Here is a 27407-nt window from a genome sequence, read left to right as displayed (position 1 = left end):
TTTGGGATTTTTCTGCAGCGTCACAAAGAATCTGACGCAGACTCGAGGCCTTGGGAACCAAGGGGCAGGTTGAGGGCAGGAGTCTGACCATGGCTTGCCACGCGGCCTGCCGAGGCCCCAGTCCTCCCACAAGGGACTTGGGCTACTGCTGAGGCACCGGCCTTCCATCCTGCCTGGAGCAGGCCGAGCACCCCACAGCGGCCTCTGGATGGCACAGAAGTGGCTCCCAAGCAAACACCAAATAAATACAAGGGACTGGGGTGGGAGGGGCAGGGCGCCCAGGGGAGACACGGCCTCCACAGGGCCAAGCCCAGACCTTCCAGACAACACAGGTTCACGCGCTCAGAACTTTCTAGGAAGCTTCTCAGAACAACCAAAAGAACATGAGGGTGCACAAACCGCTGTTTTTCTAGATCTGCTGCTTTAGCTGCTAAACTTCAGGACCACATAGCTGTGAAAACGTCTCCATCGAAGCTTCTGGGAGAAGATGGTCAGTGTTCACGAGACATCCTCCAGAGAGGGACAAACTGGACTTACCTGCAACGCCACCAACTACCTGGGCCGACCCAGATGTCTGAGCCTCAGGAGAGGAGAGAATGGTGTGTTAGATGCACAGATTCAATTTGGCCTCATATTGCACAGGTTCAGAGGAGGCGACCGTTTGGGGAAAAGGAAAACAATAAAGCTAGTGAGGACACAAACCGCCTCGGCTTTGAACACGCTGCTGGGGGGTGGGGGAGGTGGGCAGGGCGGGGGAGGGTTGAGGCATTTCAATGCCAGATCCAAAAACCGTTCCACATCCAGTCAACTATCCAAAGGACCTCCTTCCCGCTTCCACAGTGCGAGCTAGCCGCCCGGCCCCGGGAACGGGAGCACGCGAGACGTGCGTGCGTGCGTGCCTCCGCGCTAGGCAGCGCTACCGAGCTAACACTGAGCGGCCGTCCCCCTAGCTGTGTTCGTGCTGAGTCTCGTTGTAGTCCATGATACGGAGCTGTCCAGCACTGTCCGGGTTAGGGGGAGACGGGTGCGGGCCACCTGGGCCCAGGGGGGTCTTGGCTTCCGCACCCAAGTCTGTGCCCAGTTCCGTCTTTGGGGTCTCGGAAAGGCGACTGATGGCCACGCCGTCCTCATCACACTGGCTCTCGCTCTTATTACGGAACAGCTCTCGGGCCTTCATGCCCAGGAAGCTTTTGGAACTGGGAAGTGAGCCGACCGTCGTGGGGATGCTGGTCGAGGGCTCGGCCACACTCGTTTCCCACCGACTGCTGAACGGGCCCGCCCTCTGGCTGGGGGGCTTCTCCGGGGTAGAGAGCTCACTGCTGCTACTACTGCCCCGAGTGCCGCCAGGTCGGGGGGGCTTGGTCTCACCATTGCGGCCAGGGGCCTCTTCGCTGTGCCCAAAGGTGGACTCCGAGCAGCCATCATGACAGCAGTCGAGCCTGTAAGAACTGGGGAGGGAGGAGGGGGTGAGGCTCAGTGTCTGTCTGGAAGGCGACCCTCACTCACACTGACACTGAACCCCACGCTGTCTCGTAGCAGCGGACTCCACCGTGGGGAGAACTCTGGCGCAGCTGGGGGCAGGAGGTGCAGTCTAACAACAAACACTCCCATGACCACAATGAGTGGCCCGAGGCCCCGGGGAAAAGGCCGCGTGAGGTCACAGGCGGGCCGGGCGGGTGCTCCGCATGGGGGCTGAGAGCTGCGGCCTGCGTCCTCCCCACCCCACGCGGTCCTTGCTGTCAGCACAGCCCAACCACAGAGCCGCCCGCGCCCACTCCCTATGCCTACCTTTCCTCCACTGCTTCGGCTGCTTCTGGTTTTTCTTCTTCAAGTTTTTTCAGGAGGCCATCTTTCTCCAGCTTGCCGTATAAATCTAGGATCTCCAGCTCAAACACCTGTGTGATCTTTTTCTGAGCCTCGTACCTGCTCTCTGCAGCCTGCAACTGGTCTCTGAAAGACACCGACCACTACAGATTAGGGATGTGCCACTGAAAAAAGAGCACATTGGGGCAAGCACCTTTTCTGACCAAGGTTACCTTGCCTGGGCCTTGACATCCTCTAAGTACTTCTTCTGTTCCAGAAGAAGGTGGTCTCTCTTGGCCAGATGAGATTCCAGTTCCAAAATCCGCTTCTGGGCGGTATCAAGCCTCTGACTTTGCTGGAGGACATGACTTCTGTTTTTTTCTAGTTCTTTCCGATATGCCGCTTTCATCATTTCCACTTCCTACAGAAAGGGTTGGAGGAAGAAGTACTTTCACAAAATGCACATGCCACACCCCTTCTGAGGCATCAAGGGGACAGGCAGAGAAGCCGCTGCAGGACACTGCTTGTGGGACATCAGCGAGTCCAACTTTCCAGAAAGGAAGCTGGTAGTAAATAGTAACCTAAAAACCCTTTCTTGAAATCGCTCCCTAAGGAAATCATTTGAAACAGGAAAAGAAATAAAAGACACAAAAGTCATCAGGGCATATTCTTAAGAACAAAAACCGGAAAACACTGTTAAATCTGAAGTCAGGGAGTTGCTGCTCACGCTTTACATTTACCAGTTTTTAAGAGCCAGACATGTCAGAACTAAAAGGCAGAACGTGATCCTGAGATTTCGGTTATCAACCACATACACACCCACATTCACCAAATGGTGCGTGAAAAATAAGCCGACGGCGTCTCGATTGCAGTGAAGTGTCCGTGGGTCCTCGGCTCCCAGCTTCCCCCGACTCCTACCCAGCTGAAGGGGAATGGAGGGGCACCATGCAGATGTGCAGACAACACGGCACCTGCAGCTCAGGTGCTGACGAGGTCTGCCCACCGTGCATCTGCCCAGCTGCTGACAGATGTGAACAGCTTACAATCCAGCGCAAGCATAGACCAAGGCTGAGAGAAGGGGCGGCCAGGACACTACTCTGACAAGCACGTGACACTGACAATGGGCGTTTCCCATGGTGGGGAGATAAATGCAAGAGGGCGCCGATTATTTTTAAGATAGTAAACCCAGGGAGCAAGGAGATGAGCATCCCCAAAGGGGCCCCTGCCCTGACAAGTGAGCCCACTGCGCCCTCGGGGCAGAGAGTAGGGGACTGAAGCCCAGTGGGTGCCAGTGACCACGGGCCAGCCAGCTGAGCTGAGGCCTACAGACCCACCCAGGTCAGGCGAGCACATTTGACCTCGGCCGGCTCTCGGTGAAGAATCAGGCGAGGTGCAAGGAATGTCCCTGTGCAGACACCCCCACATCTCAGACAGCCACCCTTCTTCCCACCTGACTGAGCAAGAAGAAGCCCCACACCAGGGCCAGGGGCAGGCACGCAGCACCATCCTGGCCAGTAAGAAGGCGGGCAGCCTGGCGGAGGGCCTCTGGGAAAGTGTTCCTCGCCGCACAAGATGGCAGAAGGACCGCTCTCCACGGTGTCCGCCCACAACAGCTGTCGCTGCCACATGCCTTGCACCCACAAACACAGCTGGTCTGAGGACATGCGACAGGACAGGTCAGACGGGGCAGAAGAGAGGCAAGAGCCAGGCTCTTGCTGCTGCCCTCAACCGTGAACTTGACCAGCCTGGAACTCCGCTGTCCCGCACTTCTCATCAAGAGAAATGACGCAGCTCTACACGGGACCGGCCAGGCCCGCTCCCTCGTGGCCGCCCCCAGCGGAAGGCCGCTAACCACCGCTGTCAGCAGCGTCACTTGCCGCAGAAAGTAGGAAGAGCCCCAAGAGGGCAGGCGTGCTCCGAGCAAAACACAGACCCCGGAGGCCGACTGACCAGGCGCCTCTCGCCTCTCGAGTGGTAGGAGGAATGGACTTGAGGAAATTTTTTTTAAGGTTCCTATCTTACAAGTCTGTTTCCCCTCGTTTTTCTTCTCCCAAAGCTATTATACTTCCAGATAAAAGAGAGAAAGTTCTCCCTTGCCACCCTCCTAAAGCGAGCCTGGAGGTGAGTGCTGAGAGGGGCGAGAGACAGCGGCAGCTCCATCGTGGAGACGACAGCTCTGCTGAGACCACCCCCTCCGTCTGGCCAGAGAGGCACGGCGCAAGCGGCTCTGGGGAGCAAACCTGTGTGTGATGGAGAAGCTGGTGACAGGGTGCATCTGGGCATTCACTAAAGAATTCCGTTCCCAACTCACCCACCCCATCACTCGAGGCTATGACACAGCTACGTTAAAGCCCTCAACACCAGTCGTGAATTACTGCAGGCCTGCCCCAACCTGGCCTTGTTGCCACGACTGCAACTTCAGTAAATTCAACAGTAAAGGGAAGAGAAGTGCTACATCCACCTGGGCCAGGAGAGACGCCGCCCCCAAGGCAGACCCCAGTCCTCACTACGCAGAGCAGCGCTGGCTCCCTCCCTCTCGCTCCCTCTCCTTAGAGGGGCCTGGGTGAGAGAAGGGTACTCTCATATTACCCACTGGGTACTGAGTCTCACTGGGTCCTTTTTAAATACCTGACTTGACTTCCCGGCGCAGGCAGGGAAGCAAGCTCAGGGGAAGGACCCAGCAGGGCTGCGCCGGCTGAGGAAACTACCTGTGAAGCCGCCCGTGGCACGCTGCAGGCAGAGCACCCCAGTGCCCCCACCGGCTGGGCCTGGACGGCGTACCTTTGTGGTGTCCGAGTGCTTGTTCTGCAGCTGCTCCAGGTACAGCTCATTGACCTCCCCGAGAACCAGCAGCTGCCTGTTCAAGAACTCCATCTGCTGCTGGACCGACTCGCTGTTTGAGAGCTGACAAAGCACAGGAACAAGCACGGTGAGGTCCCACGGTACCAGCGCAGCCGGTGCAACTAGGCAGGAGCCAGGAGCCACATGCTTTTTCAGAGCTGGGGCGGAACAACCAACCAGCTCCCGGGGCCTCAGACACCCCGGCACAAGGACTGGCCGATGGGAAGGCCTCCGTGGGCGGCAGGGACAGACAGGAGCGCACTCTCAACAGTACCATGCCCAGGGGAGAAGTGCCAGTGCGCCCCCTCCAAGCTGGCTCCCCAGGGCTCCTGGAGCACATGGACGTGTGTCCGCACTACAGCCACCACACGGGGGGACGTTAGGTCTGGGGGATGCAGCCCCAGGGAAAACCACCAGCATGGAGCAAGCAGTCTGGGGATGCAGTGAAGGATGAGAGCTCAATGTTCTGAGCAAGCCACTCGCATCTATGCAACTAAGGGGCTGAGGAGCCACCCCACAGGACAGGCACAGCCCGGCGCAGGCTGCAGCTCGGCTGCGGATGCCCGGCCCGTGCAGCGCAGGGTGTTCGGCGGCATCCCGCCTGCTCTCTGGACGCAGCAGCTTCCAGGAGGTCAGCCTGAGGTACCTCTGGACAGCGCCAAGTGTCCCCGGGGCTGGGGACAGAGTCCCTCCCTGCAGGGAACCCTGAGAAGACACACGGTGGCCTGTCTGTGCTGGCTGAGGCAGACCAGCAAGGGGGATGCAGGGGGACGGAGCGCCCCTTTCCTTACCTTCTGAGAAACCTGGCTGAGCAGCAGCTCCGTGTGGCACACCTTGCTGCTGGCTTTCTTCAGCTCCACGCGGAGCTCTGCGATCATGTTCCTGCAGTCCTCCAGCTTTGTCTGCCCGGAGACACGTGCGCGTGACATTAGGGGGACCAGCAGGCCGGGCGCCAGCCTCCCAGACCATGGCCCCAGCGGAGGGGAAAGCAGAGTCCTCAGTTGCTCTACTATTCTTGGGCCAGTAAGATTTAACTCGTTAGTTTTAAAAAGTTACGGCTGATGTTTGAGTTCCCAACCAATTTAAAAACAAGCCCTTACAGGGCGCCAAAGAGCCGAGGCTGGGCCAGGCAACAGGCAAACGTGTTGTGCGCGCTCTTAAAATTTTTGAGGGAAACACAGCGCCCCCTGTCGGTCACTGGGTGAACAACGAGCTAGAGGAGGTTCAGTTTGGTTCTCGGCTACTGCTGGTGCCAGGGGAGAGTAAGGTGGTCTTTGCCAACCTGGGCTTTAAGGTGGTTGTCGTGATAAAAACCACCATGCGAAAACCGATGTGAAAAAGGGAATGAAGGTGTCAGTGCCCGGCCTGACTCCAAAGTCTGACACCCCACGCAGGGCCCACCGTGAGCACAGGCAGCACAGCTGACAGCGCTTCCGACAGTCGTTTACCAGCACTTTTAGACGTATTGTCAACAGCTCCTGAAAATAACAGCATTATTTTCAAACAGCGACTAAGTTATCAGGACACAGACACTCAAAGCTGTCCAGGTCTGCCAGGTGAGCAGAACTGGTGGTGTTCCTTCTGGCCGCGAGTGCCGGGAAACCATCACTGAAGCGCTAAGAGAACCAAGAAGCCGAGGAGCCTCTGCCCTAACTAAAGGCGCCTGCCAGCACCGCCTGCCAGGACTCCAGAGAAGCACTCCGTCTCACTTCAAAGAAACAGGCGCCCCCGCCCCTCCAGCACACCGGGTGCGGGCATACCTGCAGCTCCTGGCTCTGGTTGTAGAACTCCTCCCGGTCATGCTGCAGCTGGCGGATCTGGCTATGGAGCTGGGCGACCACCGTGTCTCGCTGCTCCTGCAGCTGGCTATACCGGTTCTGCTCTTTCTGCAGACTAACCTTCCATATCTGGATGTCCTTCTCTTGGAGCTTCAGCTGGTCTTTCTAGCAGAGACAGAGGCACCCCCCTTCAGCGGCCTTTCAACACACGCAGCAAATGTCCCACCTAAACAGCCACACGCCCCCCTGAAACTCATGAGAGGCCAGAGTCTGGCAGCTCACCGCCATCTGATCCGGCTTCAGGTCAAGAACGTTTAAAGGTCACATTAGCAAAAAGATACGATGTTGCTGCTTAAAAAGTCTTTCCCAGGCTCCAGAGCCACGCTCCACCCTCCAGGAACCTGCGGCTTCCCAGGAATCGGAAACGCTGAACACCCACCGAGCCAGGCGAGGAGCCAGCGCTTACCGACATTCCATTAACCAACACAGTGGGAAAAAGTTGGCGCTGATCTTACTGTTCCCACTTTTCAGAATGGGTGACAGAGGCTCCGAGAAACAAAGCCACTTTCCCAAGGAGACAAGCCGCAGAGGCGGCCCCAGCTCCAGCCTGACAGGCTTCGCTGCCGCGCCCCCAGTTTATGCCACCATACAGGCTTGGCAGAGCTATTCCACACTGGGGAAACCACCTCTGGGCGACGCCATGGCCGTTTACAGATGCACAGTCACCTCTGCACCCCGACCCCTGGCCGCGCCCAGCAGCTGAGAGGGAGCAGAGACCTCGCCTCAGACCTAGCCTCAGAGCCTCAATTCACACCAGCGGGCAGAGTGCAGGCTGAGAGGCTGGCTGAGCTGCTGCTCTTTGCCAACCACCATGCTGGTCCGAAGTGGAACCAAAACCCACATCCCGGCGCCCCGCGGCCAGGCTCACCATGGCGGCATTGTGCTCCTCCAGCGCCGCGGCCTTGATCACCTTCCGGAGGAGCCGCCTGTTCCGCAGAGCGTGCTGCTGCCTCTTAAAACGCTCATAGAGCAGCTGGTTGTGCAGTAAAAGCAACTGGTTCCGCAGGGTGCGGACCTCGTCTGAGGGAGGCGAGCCTGAGGTGAGAGCAGAGGGGCGGCAGAGAGGCCTTTTACACAGCGGCCAACCAAGCCCCCGCCCGTGGTCTGTCAGCTAAAGAAACACATTCTCTCAGGAAGAAATCGCTACTAGCTCTGTGAATGGCCACTCGGCCCTCAGGCATGCGTAGGCGTGGGGAGGGACCCTTCCCTCTTTAAAGCAATGGGTGTGACGTGGGATGGCTCTTTAGCTGGCTCTCCTCTCCCCCAACACCTGGACCACACACATGCACGTTTCTTCAGGCCTCTCCTGTCTCGTCACTGGCAAGCCCAGTACCTCTTGGGTGCTGACCTCCCAGGGGCCCCGCTTCTGCACGTCCAGCTCTCAGCGCAGGGACGTGGCACCCGTCACCACAGCCAGCGCCGACTGCAGTGTCGAGAGGCTGCTGGCTGGAGCGGGGTGTGGGGAGGCACTCCCTAGGGGTACTTCCTCCAAGGACAGGAAAGGTGACCAGCCTGGGGGGCCCAGCGGGTAGATCTGGCGCTAAAGAACAACTTTACCTCCAAAGTGGGTCCAGTCCACAGACTTGCTGGGTAAAGACAACCTAGGAAGAAAGGTTTTGAGTAACAAAGTTATCAACTTGCCTTAGCAAAACCTATCTGGACTTCTAAGTGCAGCAAGGTTAGCTCACTTCCTGGGGGTCAAAAATGCAGCGGCATGAGGAAGTCGAGCTGGCGTGAGGATGAGCCTGACAGGATGGAAGGGCTGGTGCCTGTGACGACGACTGGCCCCGGCTCCACTTGAGCAGGTGGTGGTCAGCTCTCCAGGGCAAGTGAGTGGCCACACACACACACACACACACACACACACACACACACACGCCGAGGGCTGTGCCCCCTGCCCCTGCTCTTCTCAAACCTCTCCGCAGAAGCATGAGAGCAGTAGCCAGGTCTAATGGGAAAATGCAGGTAACTTTCCTACTTTGACTTCACCAAATTTCACTCAAAAAGAGATCTTAAATATCACAATCTCCGTCACAGACCGCCTGAGGTTGTTATAAAGATGAAAACCAGGACCGCCACCCTCCAGGAGCCCGTGTGCTCTCTGCACTGGGACCGCGGGCCCTGTCCCGAGAGCCTGTGAGCAGGCTACCAGGAGGGCCGAAAGGGTCTCAGAAAGACTTCTTTCTGGGAAGGGAATGGAGGCATCACACTCCCAGACTTCAAACTATACTACAAAGCCATAATCATCAAAACTGCATGGTATTGGAACAAGAACAGACATACAGACCAATGGAATCGAATAGAAAATCCAGAAATAAACCCACAGATTTATGGTCAACTAATCTTTGACAAAGGAGCAAAGACTATGCATTGGAGCAAAGAAAGTTTGTTCAATAAATGGTGCTGGGAAAACTGGGTTGCTACATGCAAAAGAATGAAGCTTGACCACTACCTCACACCATACACAAAAATCAACTCAAAATGGATTAAAGAACCAGACATAAGACCTGAAACCATAAAATATATAGAAGGAAATATAGGCAAAACACTACGTGATTTGCACATCAAAGACATCTTTACAGACACATCACCCAAAGCAGTGATAGTGAAGGCAAAGATAAACAGCTGGGACTACATCAAATTAAAGAGCTTCTGCACAGCAAAAGAGACAATAACAAAAACAAAGAGAAACCCCACCGACTGGGAGAACATTTTTGCACCCAACACTAATGATAAAGGACTGATCACAAAAATCTGCAAAGAGCTGATGAGACTCAACAACAACAAAGAAAATAATCCAGTCAGAAAATGGGCAGAAGAGGTAAAAAGAAACTTCTCTGAAGAGGAAATGCAAATGGCCAACAGGCATATGAAAAAATGTTCAACATCACTTGTCATCAGGGAAATGCAAATCAAAACTACCATGAGATACCATCTTACACCAGTGAGAATGGCACATATCAAAAAAACTAGCAACAACAAATGTTGGCGAGGGTGTGGAGAAAAAGGAACTCTCCTGCACTGCTGGTGGGAGTGCAAACTGGTCCAACCACTGTGGAGAGCTGTGTGGAGATTTCTGGACCTACTAAACATAGAGCTTCCATATGATCCAGCAATTCCACTCCTAGGTATTTACCCAAAGGACACAGAAACATCCATTCCAAAGGGCACCTGCACCCCTATGTTTATAGCAGCACTGTTTACAATAGCTAAGCTTTGGAAACAACCCAAATGCCCAAAAATAGATGACTGGATCAAGAAGATGTGGTACATATATACCATGGAATATTACTCAGCATTCAAAAAAGATAAACACATGCAATTTGCAGCAACATGGATGGCGCTGGAAGGGATCATGCTCAGCGAAATAAGCCAGAAAGAAAAAGAAAAATACCGGATGGTCTCCCTCATAGCAGGAATCTAGAAAACTTAAATAAGGGACCAGGAAAATGAATAACTATAAGAAAGTGAAAATCAAAATCAACAAAAAACTGTGAACCAGAGACACTTTTTGGGGGGCGGGGGGCGGGAGGGGAGGGATTGGGGTCAGAATGGGGGGGTTGCAATTGTATGGGGATATAAAAATAAAATTTATAAAAAAAAAAAATACTTCTTTCTGGGAAACCTGTGTGCCCCTGGGCTGGATCGGAGAGACACTGACCCCACCCCAAAACGTGGATGGTCTCACTCCACCTAAGGAGTCATGCTGCCAAGAGGGAAGACCCTCTGTGTGGCTGGGGAGGGAGACACTGGCAAACCCCTGGTGTTATCTGCAGCACCATGACTTCCTGCCCACGTTCTCCGCGCCAACAGGAGTGCAGCCAGGTGTCCTCAGAGCGGGGGGCACAGAGGGCCTGAGCAGAAAGAGCCCCCTACAGCCACACCAAGGGCATCAGCGTGGCTGGCGTGCTGAGTGTGTCTGACGGCGCAGCGAGGGCGGCTGGGAGCCGCGGCCTTACTTGCTCAGCTCCTTGCTGTGGGCGTCGGCGCCCTGCTGTATCAGCCTATCCAGCACTTCCGCCGGGGAGGTAGAGGGCGTGCAGTCGTCCTCGGCGTTTCCTTTTGCTTTCTTTAAGAGTTCCTCCGTCTTCTTGCTGACAAAATGATGGGCAGTCTTTGGCAAGGCCACCTCAAAAAGATGATCGTAGGGGGGAGGCTGCCCACTACCAAACCCCACTCCCCTCTGAGGTGGAATTTTACAAGGGCTGGGAGTAAGGATGCTGGTCTCCAGGGAAGGCTGGCGCTCCCTGCTGCCGGCCGGACTCTCGTCAGCGCCGCCACAGGGCAGGTCTATGGGAGTAAAGGCTTGCTTTGGTGTGTCAGGCCCGGGCTTGTCCAGGGAGGAGTTTAAAGGCTCAGGGTTCACACTGGCGCCGGGCACACTGGAGGCGGCCGAGTGGGTCTTCCGCGGACAGCCCGGGACACTGTCTCGGTAGAAGGGAGAGTCAAACCCTCCTCGAGGAACCAGGGGCTCGGTGTCAGCGGTCGTGATCTCAGAAAGTTCTTTAGATATCGCCGCTGTGAAAGAAGAGGGGAGACAAGAGGCACCCTGGTGAATAAGCCAGTGTGGGGGGGTGGCTGTGGCCACCCAGAGGGACCAAGACAAAGCTGCACCCTGTACCTGGTGTAGGACCCAGAACAGGTCTCGCATCTTCCCCCAGAGGAGAAACGGCGCCAGCCTGGGAGCACTGGCCCCAGAGCCATTTCCCGGCAGCAGGAGGCCTGGCCATGCGGCAGCCCAGGGCCCACATTTACCTTCTTCTTTGTCCTTCTCAATACTGTCCTCCTCAGAGGCCAGGCCACCCAGGAACCCAGGAAGGTCACTCAGCGTGACGGAGCCTTTGCCACCAGGGAGCTCTTCTAGAGGGGGAGAGAGAGAAGGAGCTCGCAGGGCCACACTGGACCCCAGCATGCCCTGCTTCCGCACGCCTAGCCACGTCTGGGAGCATCCCTCCTGCTCTAAAGAGAGGCTGGACATGGTCTCTCCCGGGGCTACAGCAGAGCGCCCAGGCATCCGCAACAATCTCACTCAAGGGACCAAAATCATAATCCAACAAAAATACTCTCTGCTCGTCAGGTCTCAGAGAACAGGTAACACCACAGCTTGGTCAGCTGAAACGCAGGTCACTTCACTGCAACAGCTTAAAATCTCTTTTTGATGGTACTAGGTTGGCTGTAGACTTAATTACACATCGTTTCTCTAGGTTTCCAGAATCCCTGGTTCCATGCACACAGGGCCTCCCGTCACCTGGACTTTACCTAATCCTCGGTCATTCGGAAGATGGGGCTGTCTGTGGAGACAGGGCCTGGCAGCGTCTGTCTTCTCTTCCTGAAAGACAGGCACTGGTCACACCACGAGGTGAATCGCTGGACGTGTTCTCTGACCCGGCCTAACTCTCTGAAATGCCAGCACATCACAAAGGAGTCTGAAAGTTAGCCCAGTGGGGGGCCGACTCTTGGTCTCCGGATGCCTTTATATTCTTTTTTTTAATGTTTTTTTTTTTTGAAGATTTATTTATTTATACAAGCTCTGGGGTACAAGCCGGAGGCACAGAAGGGTGCGAGAATTCACCAGAGACAGAGCAGGAAGCAGAACAGGCAGAAGGACCGAAATACCCTGCTGAGGGGAGCAGCGGGCAAGACAGAAGAGGTCTACCGCATCATGTGGGTATCCCTGGCCAGCCGGGAACTAAACCGGCACTAGAGAAGCTGCTGCAGACAGCTTCACAGCGCTGCACAAAACCCGCTGCACCACCGGGGAGGCCCACCTTTATATTCTTTTTTTTTTAATTATTATTATTTTTTTTAATAATTTTTTTTTAATAGAGGCATGTTTTATTTATTTATTTATTTGTTTATTTGTTTATACGTGCACTGGGTACAGTCAGAAGCGTGGGAGGGTGAGAGAATTCACCAGAGCCAGAGCGGGGAGCAGAGCAGGCAGAAGGACCGAAGAACACTGCTGAGGGGAGCAGCGGGTGGCAGGAGAGGTCTGCGCGCCATGCGGGACCCTCCTCCCGTGGCCGGGGAGCAGCCGGGGAATTGAACCGGCGCCGCAGAGGCCGCAGGCAGCTTCGCAACCCAGCGCTCAACCGCTGCGCCACCGGGGAGGCCCCCACCTTTATATTCTTAAATATCACTGATAATCTCAAGAGTTGTTATTTATGAGATTATGCCTATTGGCAGTTATAGTATTTAAAATTATAATAGAAACTTAAAATATTAATTTGCTAAAAGACAACAAGCTTATTACACGTAGGCCTAAATAATGCATTCTCATGAAGAACAGCGATGTTTCTCAAAACAAAAATAAAATCAGTGAAAAGCACAGTGTCGTTTCACATCCTAGCACTTTCTCTGGAATCTCTGGCTTAATGGAAGACAGCGATCTGCATCCACCCTGTGGTAATATATTCTTTTGCTAAAGGACACGCAGAAAATTCGGGCCCTGGGATAGGCAGCTAAGAAAGTAAACGCAAGTTAGTGACCTTTCAGGTGACCGCAGATAACCGTTTTGGTGGTTACACCAAACGTGACAGACAAGTGGTCATCTCTGAAGGGGCGGCCCCGGCTGGCCAGGGAAGCCACGGCCATCCTCGCTCCTGCGTGTCAGGGCCACTGGCCTCCTCCCTCTCTGGGCACCCTTTCATCCACACGCAACACCATGACAGCCCACGGCCAGCGTTGACCGATCTATGGAGAACTTTCAGATGTTGAAATATTTCATTATTTTACATCACACCACAAACTCAACACATTAACTCAGCTTCCCAAGACTTCGGATCCCATCTTACAGTTCCCAGGGGAGTGGACACGCTCAGGAGGCAGACGCAACCAGGCTCATTTCCCCTGAAAGCTGAACTCTCACTGGCGACAACCACGGTCAGCTGATGACCCGGAAGTGGTCAATCAGTTCAGCAGCGAGCGCTTGCCAAGTACTCAAGTCTGAACTACCTGGCGTGTCAGGTGTTCTTCCGAATAAAACTGACGTGCCCTAAGAAAGGTGGCTCACTGGGTGCTCCCGGCCACCCGCCACCCCGGCACCGGGCAGGCCACCACCCTGCAGTCTGCAGTGCCCGTGTGAGTGCCTAGTTCCCACTGGACACAAAGACTAAACAAGAGGAGTATTTTTACTGCCTTCTACAGGAGCTCTTAAGCTGTAGGTTTTGTTCTCTCCCTTCTTCCAACTGCAAGAGCACAAGCCGGAGAAAGAGCACCGTGCTGACCAGGCACAGCACAGTGCCTGCCTCGACTCGTGCTGAGGGACTAGCCATTGCCTCACAACTGCTGCCCCTGTACACAGCCATGCAGCTGCCCCGGCAGCCCGAGAGCACATACTGGGTGTTACTACAGAAGTGTTCTGACCCCAGGGAGCTCCCGGGAGCCACAGGAGTCAGAGCCCATGTGTTGGGAGCAGCTGGTCTGCTCGCAATTGCTGTGATTCAAAATCATCGCATCTTGGGTGAAGAGACAGCCTGCTGACGGGCTTCGTGGCCAGAGGGGGCCAGGTCACTGCACTGGGGCGAAGGGTAAAGCACCGCGCCTACCTTCTTGGGGGCCACAGCTGGGGCCTGCGGGAGTGCAACGTGCATGCAGTCCTCAGAATGGCAGAACGGGGCTGGAGGAGGAGAGGTCGCTGGGGTTCCCAGGGGGGTTCCTTTTCCACCTGCCAGGAGAGGCGGACAGAAAATACAAATTTGCTTAGCCTGGTAGGAAACTGGACATTTTCCCTCAGTTTATTACTGCAAAGAAAGCTGCTAGAGTTAAATTTCTGGGAATCCAGATGAGTTGGGTTTTTCTGTCTTGTTTAGGGCCCACCTTACGTGTTCTGGAAGCCCCCAAGGCTTGCATTACATGTCAAAGGCTGGTTTACTACGGCAAGCGCCCCCAGCTCACCACTAGATCTGCGAGATAGTCCCTCGTCACAAGGGCAGGCCGGCCCAAGCCAACCAAGCAGGTGCAGCCGAAGACGTACGTACCAGCTGTACCAAAGACTTTACTGTAAGGGTGGGACAGATCAGGTGGGACGTTTCCAGGAGAAGTCGGAGGAGTGGTCATACCACAAACCGTAGACGGGCTCCAAAGAGTGGCCTGGAAGTTAACGAGGCACGTCAGTAATAAGGAAGGAAAACCCTGTCACCCAGAGTTAGGCCTATGACGTGAGCCACTTTAAAATCATGCCTTTTCTACCAGAAAAGGGCAACAGAACAGAGCTGACACTCTCCCTTGACGTGGCTCCTGAGCCGAGCAGCAAGGTTTCCCCAGCGCATGCTACAGCCTGACCCCACGGGCAGCCTCCCAGCCGCAGAGGAGAGAGCAGGCTCTGCCTGACACCGTACTTGTGGTGGCTCAGTTAACAGCCGTGTCGAGGGGGAGCTCAGAGTCTGAGGTAGCTGCCCTGGAGTATTTAACATCAGCCGAGGAGTGGAGTAAGGGGTAGAAGCAGCACTCCCTAAAGTGAAGGGAGAGAACACAGGGGTTAGCGTGCGGTTTTAGATAGCCCTGATCAAAACCAGGGTCCAAGAACACTGGAAACATTCCGTCCTCTGGATTTAAAACACCTGAGTGGATGCCTGGCCACATTGGGGTCAAAGTACCATGGAGAAGGACCTTTAAACCTGCTTTGGAAATACAGTTCAGTAAGTCAGGCCTATGTCAAGCTTTAGGGTAACCTGGACAAGCACATATGGGAGACACTGTCAGGGCCTGCGCTGAAGCCTGGGCCATCTCCGTCTATCTCTGAACTGTGCGGGCTCAGGGCAAATTACGTCAGTGCCACGGCCCACAAGGCCTCCCAAATGTCTGGGACCAGAACCGCTTCTTCAAGACCAAAGCCTTGGAGCCAATACTTGACGCCCTCTCCCTTGTTCATTGTTGCAGACACATCCCCAAGGCTGTTGGCCATCTCACCGGCCGCAAACCAAGGACATGACTTTAAATTAAACTCGAGGGAGAATTAATCAGGAGAACATGGGTGTAAGTTCAAATTTTAAGCATTTGGAAACTAGCACATAGGAACTAAGTCTTAATCTAGGGAAGGAAAATAACATCAACAAAAATCAGCAAGGCTTTCTACAGACAAAGCCATAAAGCAGACAGCAGCAAAGTCACTTTTTACCACAGCTATTCTGGGTGTCGGCGGAGGGGCTGGCGGTGACATCAGCAAAACGATGAGGAAAGCGGGTGGAGAGCTGGAGAGACACTGAATAGCCCTCTTCACACGAGGCCTCCGTGGGGTCCAGTGAGACCTTGGCACACTCGATCACAACGTCGTGCGTCTCTAACCTCCTCCACCTGCCAGAGCAAAGAGCGTCAAGACTGTAGGCTGGCGTCCATGTCACCCCACGATTGGGTCCTTATGGGGGCCAGCTCAGTGTCAGCCCCTGAGCTGTGATTAGCAAGGCACAGGTGGCGGTCCGAGGAGCACACAGGAAAAGAGCCAGCATTCCTGTGATACACGCTACCCTCCCAGTTTTAGACAGTCGTACCAAGTTATCAGAAAGTGATCTGAAACAAAAATTTCATCAACAAAAGATGAGGTATGGCCTCAGAGAAGAACACAAGCCATGCAGCGCAGCCCCAGGGATCATTCTCCTGGGGAACAAAGAGTCACAAAACAGGGAGACCTGGGAGCTGCCAGGTGATGGGATCCATCTCTAGGCCAGAAATACGACTCAGAAAGATGCAAACTGAGAGAAAGCAGAGTATCTAAAGCACTGTCTGGAGCGCCCCCTCACGCTCCACTGTACCACTTCCGGGAGCCTGGCCAGCTTAGGCCACTGAAGCCAACGTTTGATCCCCGGCCAGGTTGCTGACCCACGTGGCGCGGTACACCTCTCCTGTCTCCCCGCTGCTCCCCTCAGCAGCGTATTTCAGTAGATCTGCCTGTTCTGTTCCCCGCTCTGTCTCTGGGGAGTCCTCTCACCCCCCCCATCTCTGGCCTACATCCCAGTTCATCTATGCATAAAAATAAATCTTAAAAAAAAAAAAAAAAAAAAAAAGAGCAGGGGGAGGGGCTGACCAGGAAAGGCACAAACAGATTTTCTGGAGCAAGAAATGTTCTTCATCATGGTTGCGACTTTTGTTAAGATGTAACAAAATCATGAGTTTTATGGTATGTAAGTCATACTTTACTAAAGTTATTTTGAAAATCATGCTTTTGAAGGCTAAACGGCATGAAATGCTTAGGTGATAATCTTATATGAACAAAACACACAAATCTACTTTGAGACACTCCCACAAGAGCCAGGAGCACAGGAAGTGCACAGGTGACAAGAACAACGGGGTGGCGCCTGCGCTCCTCCTGCCGCCAGCGCCCACCCGGCATCCCGGGGCCAGCGGTCCCGAGGCTGTCTATGGGATGGACACCTGCTTGGGCGTGAGCCAGCTGCAGATGACCTGATTCTGCTATACGCTGCTAGAGGTTCTCACCCTCCTGTTCCCCCCAGAGCATACAGGGCACAGCCAGCAGCACCGGCTGCATTCCGTGGGTCTCCGGAAGCTAACATTCGATCCTGCACAAATCAGTCGAGGACGTTCATCATTAAATCTTAAATGCCAAAAGTGTGACACCGAATACACAGTGAAAGAGTTCAGGGTGTGGGGGTATGTAGGTGCTTCCCTAAGGGCAGAGCCTGCCTCTGAGGTCACGCGACATGCCCGTGCGCCCGCATCATGGGTGCCTGTCTCCTCTTGGGCAGCCTCAGCCTGACTGGAGGGGACTGAGTGAGAGCGAGCGCCAGGACGCACGGCACCCAGAGGCGGACAGCTTCCAGAGGAGAGAATGCGATCACAGTGAAGCAGGAAAGCCTTTCAATGACTTATTTTGATTAAAATAACACACACTTAAGTATTTCCTCTATTCTTTCTTTTTAAAGATTGATTTATGCATACAAGAACTGGGGTATAAGCCAGAGGTGCAGGGGGTGAGAGGACTCACCAGAGACAGAGCAGGGAGCAGAACAGGCAGACTGACCAAAATCCACTGCTAAGGGGAGCAGCGGGGAGACAGGAGAGTCTGCTACACCCTGTGGGTAGCTCCCTGGCCGGGGGTCAAACTCGTGCTGCAGTGGCTGCGCCATCAGGGAGACCCTATTCCTCTATTCTTAAAGGCACTTTTCTTAACTTAATAATAACTGTGAAACTGGAAAGTATCCTCTGAGGTGTTTATTTGGCACTTTTTTCTTCCTCAGACACATACATCCTATATTTAATGGCATCTGAGAGGCAATAAAATATACTTTAAAAAGCTAATACAGTGTTAAAAGCTGCCCGCATGCCTCTCCCCTATAGCCCTCTGCCAGTTGTTCCCCATTCAGCAAGCTAAGCCGTCACCCTGCCCTCATACTTCTAAGGAATGTACCTTCAGTTTCTTGACTTACGAATATTAGACATCATCAATTAGCTTCCCGCTGCGGTTGGTGAGGATCTGGGTTGTGTCCATCTAGCCTTCCCTCCTCCCCAGTGCTCTCAAGACAAGTATATCACTATTTTGTTTCTTTTTAAAGACAACTTTCAGCAATTAATTATTATGACTGTAGTGCTCGTCCTGACTGAGCTGAAGAGGATACCATGGTGGGTGTCCAATTTATGTCCATATGTGTTCAATGTAGCTTGTCCTGGAGTTCGGGTTTTTCTATCTCAGTTCCTCAGTCTTCCGTGTATCTATTAATTCTTCTCCAACTTATTCTGTAGCTTTGAAACAACACCTAATATACAATGTTACACGAAGAAAGGCCAACAGCCTGCTAGGATCATCCCCATCTCACCAGAGAACCCCTCTGGAGCCCCTCCCCCATCAGCCTGAACTGATGGTTCTCAGCACTGCACCCCAAGACCTCCCTGATCACAATCCTAAGTCAGTGCCCCCTCCGCTTCCTGAACTGTGTCTTTGCTTCCTCCTTGATTTGCTTTTGGTGGATCATGTGCTCTGTGGTTAGCTGAAGAGCGTCCATGGGAAGTAAATTTAAGTCCCTGCAAATCCAAAAATGTATTATGCTTTCAGGCAATTTGGCTGGATATAAAAGTCTGAGTTGAAAACCCTTTCCTCTCAGTTTTGAAGGTGTTTCAGAAACGAACACCATTCTGACTTCTGGCCCTCCCTGGCAGGTAAGGGAGGAGTCTTTCTGGGGCCCGGCAGGACAGTAGCCTGCACATCGCACCCTGTACCAGCCTGCTCAGGGCACCCTCCATCCAGGAGGAAGAGCCTTAGGCCCACGCCAAGCTCCCATGCCTTCATAACACGGTGATTCCATGAGTAGGACACCAGGGATCCCCAGCCAGACCTCAAAATGAGCATGTCCCAGATCACTTTCTACCTCTCAAGAGATCCTGTACAATTCTGTGCCATAAGCTTCACTTCTATACCTTCGAGGGTCCAGTTCGTGGTCCTTGGATCCAGTCACTAATTCCGGATGAATTCGCACATGCTCCATCATTGGCTGGAAGAGTTCGGGTTGACAAATTATGAAAGGCTTCATTTCTGTACTGTCTCTATACCACAAATATTATTTGACAATAAAAGGAATGAACTACTATCACAGGCCACGTGAATGAATCTTGAGACATCATGTTACGTGCAAGAAGCCAGACACAAAAACCCCATATTACATGGCTCCCTGTCTGCCACATCTAAAGGCAGAATGCAGAGCAGAGCTTGCCTAGAGCCGAGGGAGGGGGCAAGCTGAGAGGGAGACTGAATTTCTTTTCAAAATTTTCCTACCATTTAATACAAAGGTTATAAATGCAGCTGTGCTCCCAGTATGCTAAGGGTCAAAGGAGCAGTTCATTTGCTCTTACCTTGACCACTTCTTCAAAAGTCTCCAAGTTTTCCTTCATACTGTAGTGAGAACGTAGAAAGGAGACAAAGTTGCAAGGGTACATTCCATAGAGGCGGTGGAAGAGAGCATAAACACTGGCGTGGAGATGGACAAGGTAGATTTCTGTCACGTGGCCTGAAAAGGAAACCATGGAGAGGAGACGTAGCTGGACACAGAATGACGTGTGCAAGGCAGAAACGAACAAGCCAGGATGACCTCGTGCATGTGTGCTCCCCAGTGGCCCCCGAGACAGTGGGAGCTGCCTCTAAAATGCAAGTCCCTATCCGGACATCCTCCTGTGCAACAGCCACTGGTGGCGCCTGTGGCCCCAGACACACGCCGGTCTACTTACACAGCCCACGCAGGCTCTTGCTGAGCTGGCCTCTGCAGCCCTCCCTCAAGAAGGACCCCAGCATTCTCAGCACGGTGAAGCACCTTTATAATGACAGCCACTGTCCCCGAATCGGCAACTGGACTCCCCGTGCCCCTGCTCAGAATGTGTTTCTAGAGAACAGCAGTATCTTTGCTTGCTATATTCTGCACGCCTGACCCTGTGCTCGGTGCCTAACAGGCCCGGTGCCAGTGTGGCGAATGCCTGCCAACCTTTACCAGTCACTGTCTAGCATTAGCTATGCAAATTTGCAACTAAAGAATGAAGAAACTTCAACGTTAACTTCAAAAGCTAGGTGTGCAAAAGAAACTAGTTCCTGTAAGCTTACCTAGACCCTAGGGAAACCCCCAAATCCACCCTAATGGAGAGACCATTCCTTTCTCCCCATAAAGGCCTCAAACATGAGCCAGCAGCACATGGATGGACTTGGTCTGTCCACAGGGCTGACCCATCTCATCATTTCAACATGAACCTCTCGTGCTGGGACCACCACAGGCCTCTGAGGCTCACATGCCTATTGTTTCAGAGTCATTTTGACAGTGATGTGCTACCTGGATACAGGAACCCCCAGCACTGGGCCAGAAGGCGCCAGGACATGAGGCGTCTCCCTTCCCCTTCTACATAGATGTGAACAGGCCCTTAGAAACCAGGAGAGAGAGATAAAAGCGGTCACAAGCTCAGTCCTGCACTGCTGCCACCCAGGCGGATGCTGCTGTCCAGTCCCCTGCAAGTCGGGAGCTCCACACCCCATCACTCAGTTTCTCTGACAACTAATTCTTTTAAGTCACAGATTAAGGGAAAACCTTAACAGTCACGCTTCTTACACATGCCTCCCACCTATTTCATTAATAAAATTCTACACGCCCTTCCCTTACAGCTCTGACCAATATTGACAGCATTCAGGGGGCAGGGTGCGACAGGCAGAGAAGAGGGTCTTCACCTGGCTTCTTCAGGCACAATGATGATAGACGGCCAAAAATATCAAAGAAATCGTGAAGGTGCTGTTTCCCCGACTGTGGGATCATCGGCAGCAAGGTTATCAACACTAAGACGCCTGTTGTGAGGACCACGACATCGGTGTCCACCTGCAGGAGGAACGGTGGGGTGCAGTATTAGGGTCCAAATTCCGAGGCTGCAGACTGGAGGTTCACCCCTAGACTCACTTCCCGCTCCCTAAGGATTTTAGAGGATCAACACGGAGACAGACTCAGGAGGGAACTGGGGGTTGGTCTGCAGGACTCCTATGCAAACTGCTTCGGGAGATGAGTCTCAACTTGGCTTGGCAACCCCCAGTGCCAGGGTCTTAGGGTGCTTATTTACAGCACATGGGTTGGACGCAAACAAGCTGATATTTAACAGAACAAAGGAACTTCTCCGTTTTGTTCATTCAAGCAAATCCTAAAATATTTACTTTCTTTTAATTAAAAAAAAAAAAAAACCACTACTACTGACAAGTCACCAAATTTAAAGGAGTATAACAGAAGTATTATTTAAGAGGAAACCGGGGCAGCATAGAAAGCAGACTTAGCGGCTCACCTTTGTGGCAGGATTTAGAGACCAGCAAATAAAAGATGGTGACCTCTGACCAAGTCCGTAGTTCAAGCATCAAGGTCTATGACTTCAGGCTAACTGAAGACACTTAATACCCAATGGATAATGCACCAACTCAGGCTAGCTACAGTGGCTCACTGGACCCATAATTAAATCATGACTGCCTGCCAGATTCAGAAACAAGATATTAAACAAAAGACTATCATGTCAGCTAAGACTGTCATCCATCCCATTTAAAAACGGAAAACATGAGTCTGGAGATCAAGTTTTAAATATATTTAATTTTGTACCAAGCACCATGCCATCCATTATGGCGGCTACCCAGGCAGAACAAGATGAGATGCCGGTGGGAGAGCCAGGAGTGGGCATGGCCCCAGCAGAAAGGCCTAACCCGATATCACGTGTCAGGACATTTGAGCTGGAGTGACAGTCCGTGAGGCATTTTCCAGGCTTGCCCTTCTGGAAAAGGTAATTGTTTTGCAATCTGAGCTACATGGTATACCTCTAAATTAGATTATATCCTAACCAACCCATTTGCTTTAAAAGGAAATTAAGTTTTTTAAATTGTTCCTAAGTGTTCTTAACCTTAATACCTACTTTTATGATAGCCTACAAGGTGACTCCTTGGGACCCACCTCAAGGGATAAACAGTCACCCCTACTGGCAGAGACAAAAGTCGATTTTCATGGTGCTGCCTCAGATGGATCCAAAGGTACTATCACTCTGGGACAAATACTAGAGGCTTGCCATCTCTGCGGGGTACAGGCAGTTAATGTTAACCATGCTTTCTTATTTCATAGGTAGGAAACAAGCCCAGGCGCCAACACAGAGCAAACAGCCCTGGGACTTCCGCCGCCACTGTCAACCCTGCAGCCAGGAAGCTCCGTGCATGTTTTGTCCCCATGTCGAAAACTGCCCAAAGCTAAACTCAAGCGGCAGAGAGCACCGCAGCAGGCCGTGGGTCAACAAGACCCCAACTTGTGCTGCAACCAGAATACCTGAAAGAAGAGCCTTTGGCCATTTTTCTAGTAGCTAGAAGGAGAATTTAGAAATGAGGATTCCCCAAAGAGAAACCAGTGTGTTTGCCACTGAAGGAAGAGCAGACACTGATACCACCAAGGAGGGCTGGGAGAAGCTGGCCCTGATAACCTGACCGTCCTCGCTTGGACAAGGATACCTGACAGCCAGAGCCAGGCCCCAAGCTCTCACCGGGACCAACCACGGTCCACAGCACCCTTGAGGAAAGCCAAACGCCTAGAGGTTTGGTAACCCTCAGACCTAAACCTAGTGTGCTTGCTGCCAGTTACTCACTATGTCAGAAGCTATTCACAAAGCCCTTTTGTTCAAACCCTTAGGCATGTCGTACCTTGAGACACTTGAGCAGAGAAGGCAAGAGAGGCGCTTGGGAGAGCTTGTGCTTCCATGGCGGCTGCAGCCTCACCACGTGCCCCAGCAACGCCAGGGCAGGCAGCCGGGAGGCAGCTTTGCCCACGTACTCATTCATTTTGTCCAGGAGGTGCTAGACACGAGAAAAACAAGGGGAATCAGTTTCAGCAGAACTGGAAGGCTGCGAGTCATGCATTAAGGGAAATTCTCGCAGATGCGTTAACACAAATAAAGGCAGCAGCCACGCACTCCAGGCCCTAAACCCTCTGATGGGACACAAGGGTCAAGCAGGTAAAGAGGTCAAGTTCAAGATGTTTTTAAAACCTTGTTAGCTGTAGGCCTCCCCAGTGGCGCAGTGGGTTGAGCGCCACGCTGTGAAGCTGTCCGCAGCCTCTGCAGTGCCAGTTCAATTCCCAGTCAGCCCGGGAGAAACCCACATGGTGCAGTAGACCTCTCCTGTCTCACCCGCTGCTCCCCTTAGCAGTGCATTTCGTCAGTCTGCCTGTTCTGCTCCCCACTCTGTCTCTGGTGAAACCTCTCACCCTCCCACACCTCTGACTATACCCCAGTTCTTATATAAATCAATCTTTTGTTAACTGCATTTGGTTGGAGAGAAGGCAGTCAGTTTGCAGTTCCTGAGAAATGGGATCCCCACAAGACAGGTCTAAAGAGGGAGGAGACCCCCTCAAAAGCCCTCTTTTCAGGGGGCCTCCCTGGTGGTGCAAGGGGTTGAGCACCTCACTATGAAGCAATCCTCAGCCTCTGCAGCACAAGTTCAATCCCCAGCCGGCCAGGGAGCAACCCACATGGCGCAGCAGACCTCTCCTGTCTCGCCCGCTGCTCCCCTCAGCAGTGTACTTCAGTCAATCTGCCTGTTCTGTTCCCCACTCTGTCTCTGGTGAATCCTTTCACACCCCTTCCCGCCCCCCACATTTCTGGCCTGTATCCCAGCTCCTGTATGCTTAAAAAAAAAAAAGCCCTCTTTTTAAAGCACACACAGGCCACTTCATACAGCAACCACTGGGCTGGGCCTGTGGCTGTAGCTGCGGCTGCAGCTGTGAGAGGCTGGAGCTGGGAGCTGTCACTTATTGCCAAGGTGGCCCAGCGCGATGGTTGATTCCCAAATATCAATCAGGCAGTAGAGGTTAAACTGCAGCCAGGGGGAGATGTACTGGAAAAGGCAAATGATGCAAGGCCCTCAATCCTAACGAACTCGCTGACACAGAGAACCTCAAACCTTACCAAGGCTCCAGTTACAATGGGCCGTTAGCTACCTACACCAGCAAGAATGAAAGCAAAAACAAAACACAGGGGAGCCCAGAGCGTGGGGTGTCGGGAACCCTTCAATGGGCCCCTCTAGCAGCCTGCACTTACAGACTGATGAAAAGCCTGAACTTCCTCCTTCAAAGCATGGGTTTAAAGATGTCGGGACCTTAGGGGTCAGAGTGTCAGGGGCACATCTGCAGCACCAGAACTACGCTTATTTCAACCACTATGGGCTTTAAAAGCCTGTTTCATTTCGTCAACTTTTCAGGAAACATCAGTCCTGCTCATATTTGTGCGTGTTGTTACCGTGAGGAGCGATGGCACCTGTGGCAGGGAGAAGTGGAGAGGCGGCCCGGGCAGATGCCGCGCAGCACCTGCAGGGGACGTCAGCACGCCCGGCCCCCGCCGGTACCTTGTCGTGTGGCTCTTGCAAGGTGGTCAGGATGTGCAGCACCGGCTGAGAGCTGGTTTCCAAGTAATAATCCACCAAGGTGTTCACAAGCATTGGACCACGGTCTGAATAAAGACAAGGCAAACCAGTAACAGTAACTCCCTTTGACAGTCTAACTGACCTCCGGGGGTCGCCTGTCACCAAACACCAAACTTCACTTTAACGCGCCACCCAGACCCGCCCACCCGCCCCCCCCCCCCCCCCCACACACAGGCCGTTCCTGCCTCCTGACAGTTACTTAGGCTGGACAGGCTACGTCCGAGTTTAGCTTGTGAAATGCTATCGTTGATTTTTTTTTTTTTTTTTTTTTTTTTTTTTTTTTTTATAGAGGCATGTTTTATTTATTTATTTGTTTGTTTTTGTTTATACATGCACTGGGTACAGTCAGAAGCGCGGGAGGGTGAGAGAATTCACCAGAGCCAGAGCGGGGAGCAGAGTAGGCAGAAGGAACGAAGTACACTGCTGAGGGGAGCAGCGGGAGGCAGGAGAGGTCTGCGCGCCATTTGGGACCCTCCGCTGGTGGCCGGGGAGCAGCCAGGGATCGAACCGGCGCCGCGGAGGCTGCGGGCAGCATCGCAACCCAGCGCTCAACCGCTGCACCACCTGGGAGGCCCTCGTTGATTTTTTTTTTTTATTGCTGTTTAATGACCAAAAAAACCCTCATACCTGCCGTTAAAGACTCAGGGTACGTGACAGCGCTTACACACAGGCGGAGTCCCCCTTCCCTCGGCCTGCCTGGGGTCTCGCACTGTGGGTTTGACGCCCACTTCACAGGGTGTTGTGCATGCCTTCCCAGGTCAGCGCCTAGCCTCGTCCTCTGCACTGACTCCCAGGGCACCCCAGCATGGCTCCACGCGGCTAACTTAACCAGTCCCCCAGGGAAGGATCTTTCTTGGTTTTTTTCCAATTTTTCAATGTACTTCATTCAAAGCTACCATGAAATACAGATTCTTGTAACAGGCCAAATGGTATGTTTTTAAACTAATGACACCCCAAAAGGCCGCCACCCAATGATATACTAACAGTGGCCCTTTACAGGAGCAATACTTAGTTTTTGCCAACCTGGTAAGCGAAAAAGGGGACTGTTTAAATTTGTATCTCTCTACTAAGAGAAGGTAAGCACTTTTCATCTTAAAAATCACATATATGGGGCCTCCCTAGTGGCGCAAGGGGTTGAGAGCAGCGTTGTGAAGCTGTCCACAGCCTCTGCGGCGCGAGTTCGATCCCCCCGGCCAGCCAAGGAGCTGCCCACATGGTGCAGCAGACCTCTCCTGCCTCGCCCTCTGCTCTCCTCAGCAGTGTATTTCAGTCAGTCTGCTTGTTCTGTTCCCCACTCTGTCTCTGGTGAATCCTTTCACCCCTTACATCTCTGGCCTGTACCCCAGTTCTTATATACATAAATAAATAAATCTTAAAAAAAATTGCATATATGGTTTACAGATCAAGGACTATATCTGGGATTTTCTTTAAAATGTCAGGGGGGAGGTCAAGGAGGTAAAATGAATCAATAGAGGTAGAAACGATGAAGTTGGGTTGGTGGGGTTCACAATGTGAACCTCTACTTCTGAGCGTATGTTTGAAAACCTCCATAATTAACACTTTAACCTAGAGGAGCAAACACTGGTATGAAAACATACACGTGCCCCTACGTTCACGCCCACAATGCTGCAGCCAGCACAGAACAGCCTGAAGGGCCAAGGTGGGCCTGGACAGAGACCAGGGGCAGCGACTCACTGGAGTACTACGCAGCTGTTAAAAATGATACAGTCGTGACTTTGGGAACAAAATGGATAGACCTTGAGGTGCTGCTGCTGAGTGAAATGAGCCAGAAAGTGGCAGGCAGTTTCCAGACGGTTTCACTTATATGTGGCACATCAACAGCCATAAAAAGCAAGTTGACAGAGCACAGCAAAAGGAATTCTTAGACTCCCAAAAAATATTCTGGTGGCCAGTGGGGATAGAGGACAGGGAGGGAGCAGGGGAAGAAAAGGGAGAGGCCCGCAGCTCTGGAGTGGGGTAGGGTACGCTTATGGAGGGGTGAAGTTATACTTCCAAAATTAGTTATGTGATGAACCCAAAAAAGTAACTAAAAGTACATAAAAGAGCATGTAAACAAACAAACAAAAAGCATAACAAGGAGCAAACCCAGCAGTGCGTGCCGTCATGGTGGTTTTAAAGACTCCTTTTAGAAGATGAAAACCCAAACCAACCAGTGGGATGGAGTCAGTTCCCAAGCAGCCTGTGGCATGTGGGCCGGCGGGAGGGGAGGTCTGCCTACCAGAAGAGAGGTTCTCCTTAAAGACGGTTGTCACGTCGTCGCGCACACTCAGCACAGGGGAATCCAGCATGGAGAGGAGCTCCCCGATATTCGCTTGTTGGGCCATCCTCTCTCACGATGTGCCGCGCCGGGGCCAGGACGAGCATCAGAGGCTCTGAAGGCGCTTCATAGGTGCCGCTACCAGACTGCTGGGAAGAGGCACAAATGGCGTGACCGAACATGCTCACTGTCCCCCCAAGAACTCCCCGCAGGCAAACTTAAATCTGCACCCAGATCTACTTGACCAAAGCCCCAAACCCTAGGATATGACAAGAAGCCAATGTGTGGTTTGGCCACTCCAGAGTGGAGCAGGTGTGACCCTATTTGCCCAGGAGGATGACGGCAGCTCTGCCGTGCCTCACGGTCAGCAGGGCGTAGGTGGCCAGCCCGAGCCAGTGACTGCGCGCGTCATCTGAAGTCAAGTTCAGGTGTGTCCTCCTGCTCCTCTTGCTTTTCCTTGAGTCAGTCACACTTCTCAGGCATTCATGAGTATTAAGCCACCCAGAATCTTGTGAGAAATGCAATTTCCTGCACCCATTTCAGAACTGAGTGTTGAGCTCAAGAAACTGCATATTAATAAGCACCCCAGGTAATTTTTATCCAGGTGATCCGTCAGTCTTATTGGAGAAACACTGTTAAAGGAAAGTCCTTCTAAAGAGATAAGCTCCTTCTGCCGGGACACAAAATTTAAAGGAGCAACAGCTCCAGAAATGGGCAAATACTAACTTCGTATTAACCACACTCA

At 52.8% G+C, this 27407-nt stretch overlaps 1 protein-coding gene across 5 annotated transcripts; it reads right to left on the bottom strand.

Moving 5' to 3' along the window:
- Positions 1-946: 946 nt before the first annotated feature.
- On the bottom strand, positions 947-26729 carry TSC1 (TSC complex subunit 1; the record flags this gene model as incomplete). 5 transcript variants are annotated; one of them, XM_084237307.1, is made up of 21 exons in its annotated part: positions 947-1439; positions 1789-1950; positions 2037-2224; positions 4585-4707; positions 5436-5546; positions 6405-6587; positions 7351-7517; positions 8040-8083; positions 10442-11000; positions 11238-11342; positions 11742-11811; positions 14030-14148; positions 14462-14573; positions 14822-14934; positions 15601-15776; positions 18849-18922; positions 19281-19435; positions 20632-20776; positions 22609-22761; positions 24307-24410; positions 26624-26729. In XM_084237307.1, 21 exons carry the CDS (start codon positions 26727-26729, stop codon positions 947-949), a joined length of 3462 nt encoding a protein of 1153 aa, XP_084093433.1. The 5 variants fall into 5 exon arrangements, with proteins under 5 accessions (XP_084093433.1, XP_084093435.1, XP_084093434.1 ...); XM_084237309.1 differs by having other exon boundaries at positions 5478-5546; XM_084237308.1 differs by having other exon boundaries at positions 7351-7502.
- Positions 26730-27407: the final 678 nt, after the last annotated feature.

This window comes from Talpa europaea (genome assembly GCF_964194135.1).
Source record: "Talpa europaea genome assembly, chromosome: 7".
In the NCBI taxonomy this organism is placed as follows: Eukaryota; Metazoa; Chordata; class Mammalia; order Eulipotyphla; family Talpidae; genus Talpa; species Talpa europaea.
This window is presented reverse-complemented; position numbering and strand designations above follow the sequence as displayed.